At 54.0% G+C, this 12,528-nt stretch overlaps 1 protein-coding gene across 1 annotated transcript in view; it reads right to left on the reverse strand.

The window, feature by feature from the left end:
- The window catches only part of slc25a26 (solute carrier family 25 member 26), a 93,635-nt gene that overhangs the window by 26,336 nt on the left and 54,771 nt on the right, over window positions 1-12,528 (reverse strand). The window contains exons 7-8 of the mRNA XM_035777493.2: window positions 10,420-10,489; window positions 2,879-2,943 (exon numbers count right to left, since the gene is read on the reverse strand). Of these exons, the coding sequence (XP_035633386.1) occupies window positions 2,879-2,943; window positions 10,420-10,489 (135 nt within the window). The remainder of the gene's footprint in view (window positions 1-2,878; window positions 2,944-10,419; window positions 10,490-12,528) is intronic.

Raw genomic sequence — 12,528 nt, forward strand, 5'->3', positions numbered from 1 at the left:
AGACTCACTTCTGTCCCAGCCAGCAGACTCACTTCTGTCCCAGCCAGCAGACCCACTTCTGTCCCAGCCAGCAGACTCACTTCTGTCCCAGCCAGCAGACTCACTTCTGTCCCAGCCAGCAGACTCACTTCTGTCCCAGCCAGCAGACTCACTTCTGTCCCAGCCAGCAGACTCACTTCTGTCCCAGCCAGCAGACCCACCTCTGTCCCAGCCAGCAAACCCAACCCTGTCCCAGCCAGCAGAATCACTTCTGTCCCAGCCAGCAGACTCACTTCTGTCCCAGCCAGCAGACTCACTTCTGTCCCAGCCAGCAGACCCACCTCTGTCCCAGCCAGCAGACCCACCTCTGTCCCAGCCAGCAGTCCAACCTCTGTCCCAGCCAGCAGACCCACCCCTGTCCCAGCCAGCAGACCGAGCTCTGTCCCAGCCAACAGACCCACCCCTGTCCCAGCCAGCAGACTCACTTCTGTCCCAGCCAGCAGACTCACTTCTGTCCCAGCCAGCAGACTCACTTCTGTCCCAGCCAGCAGACCCACCTCTGTCCCAGCCAGCAGTCCAACCTCTGTCCCAGCCAGCAGACCCACCTCTGTCCCAGCCAGCAGACCCACCTCTGTCCCAGCCAGCAGAACCACCTCTGTCCCAGCCAGCAGAACCACCCCTGTCCCAGCCAGCAGACCCACCTCTGTCGAAGCCAGCAGACCCACCCCTGTCCCAGCCAGCAGACCCACCCCTGTCCCAGCCAGCAGACCCACCCCTGTCCCAGCCAGCAGACCCACCTGTGTCCCAGCCTAGCAGACTCTCCCCTGTCCCAGCCAGCAGACCCACCCCTGTCCCAGCCAGCAGACCCACCTCTGTCCCAGCCAGCAGACCCACCCCTGTCCCAGCCAGCAGACCCATCCCTGTCCCAGCCAGCAGACCCACCTCTGTCCCAGCCAGCAGACCCACCTCTGTCCCAGCCAGCAGACCCACCTCTGTCCCAGCCAGCAGACCCACCCCTGTCCCAGCCAGCAGACCCACCCCTGTCCCAGCCAGCAGACCGACCCCTGTCCCAGCCAGCAGACCCACCCCTGTCCCAGCCAGCAGACCCACCCCTGTCCCAGCCAGCAGACCCACCCCTGTCCCAGCCAGCAGACCCACCTCTGTCCCAGCCAGCAGACCCACCTCTGTCCCAGCCAGCAGACCCACCTCTGTCCCAGCCAGCAGACCCACCCCTGTCCCAGCCAGCAGACCCACCCCTGTCCCAGCCAGCAGACCCACCCCTGTCCCAGCCAGCAGACCCACCTCTGTCCCAGCCAGCAGTCCAACCTCTGTCCCAGCCAGCAGACCCACCTCTGTCCCAGCCAGCAGACCCACCTCTGTCCCAGCCAGCAGAACCACCTCTGTCCCAGACAGAACCACCCCTGTCCCAGCCAGCAGACCCACCCTGTCGAAGCCAGCAGACCCACCCCTGTCCCAGCCAGCAGACCCACCCCTGTCCCAGCCAGCAGACCCACCCCTGTCCCAGCCAGCAGACCCACCTGTGTCCCAGCCTAGCAGACCTCCCCTGTCCCAGCCAGCAGACCCCTGTACCAGCCAGCAGACCCACCTCTGTCCCAGCCCAGAGCTCTGTCCCAGCCAACAGACCCACCCTGTCCCAGCCAGCAGTCCCAGCCAGCAGACCCACCTCTGTCCCAGCCAGCAGACCCACCCCTGTCCCAGCCAGCAGACAAACCCCTGTCCCAGCCAGCAGACCCACCTCTGTCCCAGCCAGCAGACCCACCTCTGTCCCAGCCAGCAGACCCACCTCTGTCCCAGCCAGCAGACCCATCTCTGTCCCAGCCAGCAGACCCACCTCTGTCCCAGCCATCAGACCCACCTCTGTCCCAGCCAGCAGACCCACCTCTGGCTCTGACTTTTGTTCTGGAACAGGAGGAAACTACTGTGACAAGCTCCAACAACGCCATATCCCATCTTCACGCCTCCTCCCCTCCACTCCCACTTCTCTTCACCACACACCTTAGTCCTGTCTGGGCTTGTGCAACAGGCGTTCAGGGCCCCGGTGAGGTAAAGAAGGGAAATTAACTACCATGGGTGATATTATGTGGGGTTTTACAGAGTCAGAAAATGCTCCATTGTGTGTTTTAGCACTAAAAACATGAATTAATGTAACAACCAGCTAATATTATGTCAATTTAAATCACAAGTGACCTCACCCCTAACTCTATAACCCCGGCTAAAACATGTTTATGGCAAATGTTTTGACACATCATACAACGTTGTTTTTACCATCTTCACACAAGCGACACGTCAAACCAACTGAAGTGTTACAGAGTGGGATCTCATTTGTCATCGCGGAGAACAAAAAGCACAGAACACTTTGTCTTATCCAAGGACACAACGACTGGGTTCAACTGAACTCACAACACCCCCACTAACATACCACAGAGAGACACAGTCAGACAAACACAGGAGCTAGCAGAGTAAACGCATGATAAACCCAGGACAGGCAGAGCTGTTCCTGCTCTCTCTGAGAGAGATGAGAGGCCTGTCTGTCCTGTCCGTTCCATTGGAAACTTCTCTGGCCTGTCCAGATGTACTACAGCTAACATTAAACATGTCCACAGAACACCGTCCATTCAACGCTGGGCTGTGGAGAACACCGAATGAATGTGCGTGTCACCACTGTCCATATTCTGTTCTCCATGGCAGTGTGTCTCTGATGAGCTTTGTCTGCATTAGAGAACTGCAGTTCACTGTGAGGCGTCACTCAGCAGACAGACAGTGTTGAACAGTCCTGTAGCCGGCCCGGCCTGGGTTGGTTTTGTAAGTCGCTCTGGATAAGAGCGTCTGCTAAATGACTTAAATGTAAAAGTAAATGGTTAGCTTGATTGGGCCTTACCCTGGCCAACATGATCCTGGTCTTAGCCACGTCCAGGGGAGTGGTGACGAATGCTGCTATTCCACCTGGAAAAGCAGTGAATAACACACACACACACACACACGCAAACAGACAAGATGAGTGCACTGCAAACATTTCTGTTCTGTAATGACAAAATACACTCTTATGACCTTTATGACATCAAAATAATAGTTAGCCACATGTCATGATTCAACGGGATACATTGATACTCTCAAAGATGTTTCCCCAATACAGTTCCATTCCTAGACCAGATGCACTATTCATCCCACCCCGTCAGTCAGGCCCACGCCTCACTAAACACTACTCACACTGTCGGTCTGTCTGTCTGTCTCTGTCTGTCAGTCTCACCCCCCTTCTCCCACCCCGTCAGTCAGGCCCACGCCTCACTGAACACTACTCACACTGTCTGTCTCTGTCTGTCAGTCTCACCCCCCTCCTCCCACCCCGTCAGTCAGGCCCACGCCTCACTAAACACTACTCACACTGTCTGTCTCTGTCTGTCAGTCTCAGTCCCTCCTCCCACCCCCGTCAGTCAGGTCCACGCCTCACTAAACACTACTCACACTGTCGGTCCGTTTTTCTCTGTCTGTCAGTCTCACCCCCCCTCCTCCCACCCCGTCAGTCAGGACCACGCCTCACTAAACACTACTCACACTGTCTGACTCTGTCTGTCAGTCTCACCCCCCCTCCTCCCACCCCGTCAGTCAGGCCCACGCCTCACTAAACACGACTCACACTGTCTGTCTCTCAGTCTCACCCCCTTCCTCCCACCCCGTCAGTCAGGCCCACGCCTCACTAAACACTACTCACACTGTCGGTCTGTCTCTATCTGTCAGTCTCACCCCCCTTCTCCCACCCCGTCAGTCAGGCCCACGCCTCACTGAACACTACTCACACTGTCTGTCTGTCTGTCAGTCTCACCCCCTCCTCCCACCCCGTCAGTCAGGCCCACGCCTCACTAAACACTACTCACACTGTCGGTCTGTCTGTCTCTGTCTGTCAGTCTCACCCCCTCCTCCTCCCACCCCGTCAGTCAGGCCCACGCCTCACTGAACACTACTCACACTGTCTGTCTCTGTCTGTCAGTCTCACCCCCTCCTCCCACCCCGTCAGTCAGGTCCACGCCTCACTAAACACTACTCACACTGTCGGTCCGTCTTTCTCTGTCTGTCAGTCTCACCCCCCTCCTCCCACCCCGTCAGTCAGGACCACGCCTCACTAAACACTACTCACACTGTCTGTCTCTGTCTGTCAGTCTCACCCCCTCCTCCCACCCCGTCAGTCAGGCCCACGCCTCACTAAACACTACTCACACTGTCTGTCTCTGTCTGTCAGTCTCACCCCCCTCCTCCCACCCCATCAGTCAGGTCACTAAACACTACTCACACTGTCTGTCTCTGTCTGTAAGTCTCACCCCCTCCTCCCACCCCATCAGTCAGGCCCACGCCTCACTGAACACTACTCACACTGTCTGGTCTGTCTGTCAGTCCCACCCCCTCCTCCCACCCCGTCAGTCAGGCCCATGCCTCACTAAACACTACTCACAATGTCTGTCTGTCTGTCTGTCCTGTCAGTCAGGTCCACGCCTCACTAAACACTACTCACACTGTCTGTCTCTGTCTGTCAGTCTCACCCCCCTCCTCCCACCCCCAGTCAGGCCCTCGCCTCACTAAACACCCACTGTCAGTCTGTCTGTCAGTCTGTCTGTCAGTCTCACCCCCTCCGCAGTCAGGCCCACGCCTCACTAAACACTACTCACACTGTCTGTCTCTGTCTGTCAGTCTCACCCCCTCCTCCCACCCCGTCAGTCAGGCCCACGCCTCACTAAACACTACTCACACTGTCGGTCTGTCTGTCTGTCTCTGTCTGTCAGTCTCACCCCCCTTCTCCCACCCCGTCAGTCAGGCCCACGCCTCACTGAACACTACTCACACTGTCTGTCTCTGTCTGTCAGTCTCACCCCCCTCCTCCCACCCCGTCAGTCAGGCCCACGCCTCACTAAACACTACTCACACTGTCTGTCTCTGTCTGTCAGTCTCACCCCCTCCTCCCACCCCGTCAGTCAGGTCCACGCCTCACTAAACACTACTCACACTGTCGGTCCGTCTTTCTCTGTCTGTCAGTCTCACCCCCCCTCCTCCCACCCCGTCAGTCAGGATCACGCCTCACTAAACACTACTCACACTGTCTGACTCTGTCTGTCAGTCTCACCCCCCCTCCTCCCACCCCGTCAGTCAGGCCCACGCCTCACTAAACACGACTCACACTGTCTGTCTCTCAGTCTCACCCCCTTCCTCCCACCCCGTCAGTCAGGCCCACGCCTCACTAAACACTACTCACACTGTCGGTCTGTCTCTATCTGTCAGTCTCACCCCCTTCTCCCACCCCGTCAGTCAGGCCCACCTCACTGAACACTACTCACACTGTCTGTCTGTCTGTCAGTCTCACCCCCCTCCTCCCACCCCGTCAGTCAGGCCCACGCCTCACTAAACACTACTCACACTGTCGGTCTGTCTGTCTGTCTCTGTCTGTCAGTCTCACCCCCTCCTACTCCCACCCCGTCAGTCAGGCCCACGCCTCACTGAACACTACTCACTGTCTGTCTCTGTCTGTCAGTCTCACCCCCTCCTCCCACCCCCGTCAGTCAGGTCCACGCCTCACTAAACACTACTCACACTGTCGGTCCGTCTTTCTCTGTCTGTCAGTCTCACCCCCCCTCCTCCCACCCCGTCAGTCAGGCCCACGCCTCACTAAACACTACTCACACTGTCTGTCTCTGTCTGTCAGTCTCACCCCCCTCCTCCCACCCCGTCAGTCAGGCCCACGCCTCAGTCACACTGTCTGTCTCTGTCTGTCAGTCTCACCCCTCCTCCCACCCCATCAGTCAGGCCCACACCTCACTAAACACTACTCACACTGTCTGTCTCTGTCTGTCAGTCTCACCCCCTCCTCCCACCCCGTCAGTCAGGCCCACGCCTCACTAAACACTACTCACACTGTCTGTCTCTGTCTGTCAGTCTCACCCCCCCTCCTCCCACCCCGTCAGTCAGGCCCTCGCCTCACTAAACACTACTCACACTGTCAGTCTGTCTGTCAGTCTGTCTGTCAGTCTCACCCCCCTCCTCCCACCCCGTCAGTCAGGCCCACGCCTCACTAAACACGACTCACACTGTCTGTCTCTGTCTGTCAGTCTCACCCCCCCTCCTCCCACCCCGTCAGTCAGGCCCACGCCTCACTAAACACGACTCACACTGTCTGTCTCTGTCTGTCAGTCTTACCCCCCTTCTCCCACCCCGTCAGTCAGGACCACACCTCACTAAACACTACTCATACTGTCAGTCTGTCTGTCTCTGTCTGTCAGTCTCACCCCCCCTCCTCCCACCCCGTCAGTCAGGCCCACGCCTCACTAAACACTACTCACACTGTCGGTTTGTCTGTCTCTGTCTGTCAGTCTCACCCCCCTTCTCCCACCCCGTCAGTCAGGCCCACGCCTCACGCCTCACTAAACACTACTCACACTGTCTGTCTCTGTCTGTCAGTCTGTCAGTCTCCTCCCACCCCCCTCACTAAACACTACTCACACTGTCTGTCTCTGTCTGTCAGTCTCACCCCCCTCCTCCCACCCCGTCAGTCAGGCCCACGCCTCACTAAACACTATTCACACTGTCGGGTCTCTGTCTGTCAGTCTCACCCCCCTCCTCCCACCCCGTCTGTCAGGTCCACGACTCACTAAACACTACTCACACTGTCGGTCTGTCTTTCTCTGTCTGTCAGTCTCACCCCTCCTCCCACCCCGTCAGTCAGGCCCACGCCTCACTAAACACTACTCACACTGTCTGTCTCTGTCTTGTCTCACCCCCTCTCTGTCAGTCAGGCCCACGCCTCACTAAACACTACTCACACTGTCTGTCTCTGTCTGTCAGTCTCACCCCCTCCTCCCACCCCATCAGTCAGGCCCACACCTCACTAAACACTCACACTGTCTGTCTCTGTCTGTCAGTCTCACCCCCTCCTCCCACCCCGTCAGTCAGGCCCACGCCTCACTAAACACTACTCACACTGTCTGTCTCTGTCTGTCAGTCTCACCCCCTCCTCCCACCCCGTCAGTCAGGCCCCACGCCTCACTAAACACTACTCACACTGTCAGTCTGTCTGTCAGTCTGTCTGTCAGTCTCACCCCCTCCTCCCACCCCGTCAGTCAGGCCCACGCCTCACTAAACACGACTCACACTGTCTGTCTCTGTCTGTCAGTCTCACCCCCCCTCCTCCCACCCCGTCAGTCAGGCCCACGCCTCACTAAACACGACTCACACTGTCTGTCTCTGTCTGTCAGTCTTACCCCCTTCTCCCACCCCGTCAGTCAGGACCACACCTCACTAAACACTACTCATACTGTCAGTCTGTCTGTCTCTGTCTGTCAGTCTCACCCCCCTCCTCCCACCCCGTCAGTCAGGCCCACGCCTCACTAAACACTACTCACACTGTCGGTTTGTCTGTCTCTGTCTGTCAGTCTCACCCCCCTTCTCCCACCCCGTCAGTCAGGCCCACGCCTCACGCCTCACTAAACACTACTCACACTGTCTGTCTCTGTCTGTCAGTCTCACCCCCTCCTCCCACCCCGTCAGTCAGGACCACACCTCACTAAACACTACTCACACTGTCTGTCTCTGTCTGTCAGTCTCACCCCCCCCTCCTCCCACCCCGTCAGTCAGGCCCACGCCTCACTAAACACTATTCACACTGTCGGGTCTCTGTCTGTCAGTCTCACCCCCCTCCTCCCACCCCGTCTGTCAGGTCCACGACTCACTAAACACTACTCACACTGTCGGTCTGTCTTTCTCTGTCTGTCAGTCTCACCCCCTCCTCCCACCCTGTCAGTCAGGCCCACGCCTCACTAAACACTACTCACACTGTCTGTCTCTGTCTGTCAGTCTCACCCCCCCTCCTCCCACCCCGTCAGTCAGGCCCACGCCTCACTAAACACTACTCACACTGTCTGTCTCTGTCTGTCAGTCTCACCCCCTTCCTCCCACCCAGTCAGTCAGGTCCACGCCTCACTAAACACTACTCACACTGTCTGTCTCTGACAGTCTCACCCCCTCCTCCCACCCCATCAGTCAGGCCCACGCCTCACTGAACACTACTCACACTGTCGGTCTGTCTGTCAGTCCCACCCCCCCTCCTCCCACCCCGTCAGTCAGGCCCATGCCTCACTAAACACTTCTCACAATGTCTGTCTCTGTCTGTCAGTCGCACCCCCTTCCTCCCACCCCGTCAGTCAGGTCCACGCCTCACTAAACACTACTCACACTGTCTGTCTCTGTCTGTCAGTCTCACCCCCCCTCCTCCCACCCCGTCAGTCAGGCCCACGCCTCACTAAACACTACTCACACGGTCTGTCTGTCTCTGTCTGTCAGTCACACACCCCCTCCTCCCACCCCGTCAGTCAGGCCCACGCCTCACTAAACACTACTCACACTGTCTGTCTCTGTCTGTCTCTGTCTGTCAGTCTCACCCCCTCCTCCCACCCCGTCAGTCAGGCCCACGCCTCACTAAACACTACACACACTGTCTGTCTCTGTCTGTCAGTCTCACCCCCCCACCTCCCACCCCGTCAGTCAGGTCCACGCCTCACTAAACACTACACACACTGTCAGTCTGTCTGTCTCTGTCTGTCAGTCTCACCCCCCCTCCTCCCACCCCGGCTGCTTTTCTTTATGCAGAGCTACAGGAGCGGTTACTCCCAATCTAAACCCAGGCCAAGTTTGGAGGCCCACACTCTGAAGGTTGCAGGGGTGTCCCCACTGAGAGGAGAGGAGAGTGCCAAAACCCCTACACCCTCTCAGTGTCTGTCTGTCTGACTGACTATTGTCCAGTCTACGTTACATAGCAACTGCTGACAGTAAACGGGGACATAATGGGCTACTGATGCTTGGCCATGTAACTGTCATACATTTAAATGTTATAAGAGGTTTCCAATAACCATCTCTATATGCTTTGGGACTTTTACCATTGTTGTAAGCACTGTTCTGAGAATGAGTATGGATTTGACTAGTATGTTGCTGACTTCTCTGACTTCATTTTCCCAACCCTCACCAAGTATACTGTAGACTGACTCTGTGTTGATAAAACATACTGGATTCTACGATACTTGGGTGTCCCTCAAAGCATATGGTATCCATGCAAATCTAATAAGCCGGGTCGCTTTGGGTTTGGGATCTAGAACTGGTGTAAAATCACATGATGTGATCGATATTACAAGCAAGGCCAAGCATCAGCTCCTCTCCTTCACTGCTCTTCAGTAGCCCATTATGTCCCTGTTTAAAAATCAGTCAATGAAGTAAATACAGTCAATGAAGTAAAATCAGTCAATGAAGTAATCCAGCTTTGTGGTCTGGCAATGAAAGTGTCGATTCAACAGGCGGTTCATAGAAGATGAGAAACAGTGCCATTATGTGTCTCTTAGCCTTCCGCACAAGTAGAATAATATATGAAGTGTGACTATTTCCTATGCTGACTGGATCACATACTTTATAAGGCATGATGTGGGGAAGTCGAGTGAAACCTGAGCATCCCTCTTGGTCCTCTGTTGTGTGGGGAATTCAACTCAACTCAGACTCAGAGATTACACCGTCTCCCCCTCTGTCATCCTGGCTTTCTCTCTCCTCCCCCATCTCTTCTACCTCCTTTCTTCTTCCATCTCTACTCCTCACCTCTCAATTTCTCTCCATCTACTACACCCCCCCATCTTTCCTCTCTCTCTCCTCTCCAACTGCCCTTCCACCCCCCCTCTCCTCCCCAGTGTGTGTTTGCTCCAGGTGAGGTGGCTTGTGGCCATGTCTATGGTCCTCAGGGTGCAGTGTCCTCAGTCCCAGCCCTCAGCTCCTACAAATCTGCTTTTTGTCTGGCCTGTCACGCAGACTAAAGAGTTATAGCCCAACTGTCTCTCTTTCTCTCTTAGTCTCTCTCTCTCTTTGTCTCTGTATCCATCTCTCCCTCTCTGTTACTCATGTACTCTCTCACACTCTCCGCCTCTCTTCCTCACTATTTTGTTCCCCCTCCCTCTCGGTTTCTCTCTCTCTCTGCCTGAGACCGCTTCAGGCCTCATTGCTCAGGATGTCAGACAGCTGCATGGGCCCCAGTGCCTTCTCCCCCCTCCTGGACTCCCATCTCTTCCCCTCCTTTCTTCCATTCCCCTGATGCTCATCTGTGCTGAGGCACAACACTGAAACCTAGCCCTCTATGTGTGCAGCACTTACTGACAGAGTGAGTCAATCGACCAATAACTTTACCTCTATCTACAGCAAAAACATTCAATCAATCAAAAGTGCTTTCTCTTTTTTTCCAACGGTCTCCTGTCTTTCCAGGCCTCTGACGCAGGTAAAAGACACTGTGCCAACCGAGGCAACCGGTGTAGAATTCTTCAGGAATGTGGCTTGGTTAAACTTTCTATATTCTTGGCCCTCTACCATCCTCCCTCCCTCTCTGCCTTTCCCAAAGCAGCATATAATCCTCTGCACCTGCAAAAGCTCCGCACACTGCAGCCTGCCAAGAGTAGAGAGTGTGACCTTGCCTCCGTGACCACTGAGTCTGAGAGGAGAGAGAAAGAAGAGAGAGAGAAAGAAAGAGAGAGAGAGAGAGGAAGAGAGATAGTGAGAGGGAGAAAGAGGGGGTGGTTATTGGAGTTATCAGACGCATTAAAAACACATCTCAAACCTCATCGGAATCGGTCTGGGGCTGGGAACCAAACTGCGCGGCTATTTCTGTGTTCCCCTCGCCATCTCCAGAATGATGTCATTCGCTCTTTTCCCAAGCACATTACGGGACAGAAAGAGAGGGGGAAGGGGAAAGGGAAAGACAAGAAAAAAGTGTAGTAAAGGTCCCCAAAACGCCTCTGCTCAGCAGAAGAGCCCTGGCTGATAAAGTTCTGCTGTACTCATATTTGAACTAATTGACTCACTCGGTCAGTAGAGAAGAGAAGCTAAGCTCTGTTTTTTGAACATGTTCATGGGGGTTAGGTCTCATCCAAGTGAAGAGGGAACAGAATGAACCCAGCTGAAGAGAGCTGTCTGCAGTCTATACTATCTTGCCAAATGTGGAAGAAACAACATTTGTTCAATATTCACCATGGAGCTTATGGAGTTATATTCACCATGGAGCTTATGGAGTTACAGTGCCTTGCGAAAGTATTCGGCCCCCTTGAACTTTGCGACCCTTTGCCACATTTCAGGCTTCAAACATAAAGATATAAAACTGTATTTTTTTGTGAAGAATCAACAACAAGTGGGACACAATCATGAAGTGGAATGACATTTATTGGATATTTCAAACTTTTTTAACAAATCAAAAACTGAAAAATTGGGTGTGCAAAATTATTCAGCCCCCTTAAGTTAATACTTTGTAGCATCACCTTTTCCTGCGATTACAGCTGTAAGTTGCTTGGGGTATGACTCTATCAGTTTTGCACATCGAGAGACTGACATTTTTTCCCATTCCTCCTTGCAAAACAGCTCGAGCTCAGTGAGGTTGGATGGAGAGCATTTGTGAACAGCAGTTTTCAGTTCTTTCCACAGATTCTCGATTGGATTCAGGTCTGGACTTTGACTTGGCCATTCTAACACCTGGATATGTTTATTTTTGAACCATTCCATTGTAGATTTTGCTTTATGTTTTGGATCATTGTCTTGTTGGAAGACAAATCTCCGTCCCAGTCTCAGGTCTTTTGCAGACTCCATCAGGTTTTCTTCCAAAATGGTCCTGTATTTGGCTCCATCCATCTTCCCATCAATTTGAACCATCTTCCCTGTCCCTGCTGATGAAAAGCAGGCCCAAACCATGATGCTGCCACCACCATGTTTGACAGTGGGGAGGGTGTGTTCAGGGTGATGAGCTGTGTTGCTTTTACGCCAAACATAACGTTTTGCATGGTTGCCAAAAAGTTAAATTTTGGTTTCATCTGACCAGAGCACCTTCTTCCACATGTTTGGTGTGTCTCCCAGGTGGCTTGTGGCAAACTTTAAACGACACTTTTTATGGGCATCTTTAAGAAATGGCTTTCTTCTTGCCACTCTTCCATAAAGGCCAGATTTGTGCAATATACGACTGATTGCTGTCCTATGGACAGAGTCTCCCACCTCAGCTGTAGATCTCTGCAGTTCATCCAGAGTGATCATGGGCCTCTTGGCTGCATCTCTGATCAGTCTTCTCCTTGTATGAGCTGAAACTTTAGAGGGACGGCCAGGTCTTGGTAGATTTGCAGTGGTCTGATACTCCTTCCATTTCAATATTATCGCTTGCACAGTGCTCCTTGGGATGTTTAAAGCTTGAGAAATCGTTTTGTATCCAAATCCGGCTTTAAACTTCTTCACAACAGTATCTCGGACCTGCCTGGTGTGTTCCTTGTTCTTCGTGATGCTCTCTGCACTTTTAACAGACCTCTGAGACTATCACAGTGCAGGTGCATTTATAAGGAGACTTGATTACACACAGGTGGATTGTATTTATCATCATTAGTAGTTTAGGTCAACATTGGATCATTCAGAGATCCTCACTGAACTTCTGCAGAGAGTTTGCTGCACTGAAAGTAAAGGGGCTGAATAATTTTGCACAGACAATTTTTCAGTTTTTGA

The sequence above is a fragment of the Oncorhynchus keta genome, chromosome 10 (genome assembly GCF_023373465.1).
Source record: "Oncorhynchus keta strain PuntledgeMale-10-30-2019 chromosome 10, Oket_V2, whole genome shotgun sequence".
Classification (NCBI taxonomy): domain Eukaryota; kingdom Metazoa; phylum Chordata; class Actinopteri; order Salmoniformes; family Salmonidae; genus Oncorhynchus; species Oncorhynchus keta.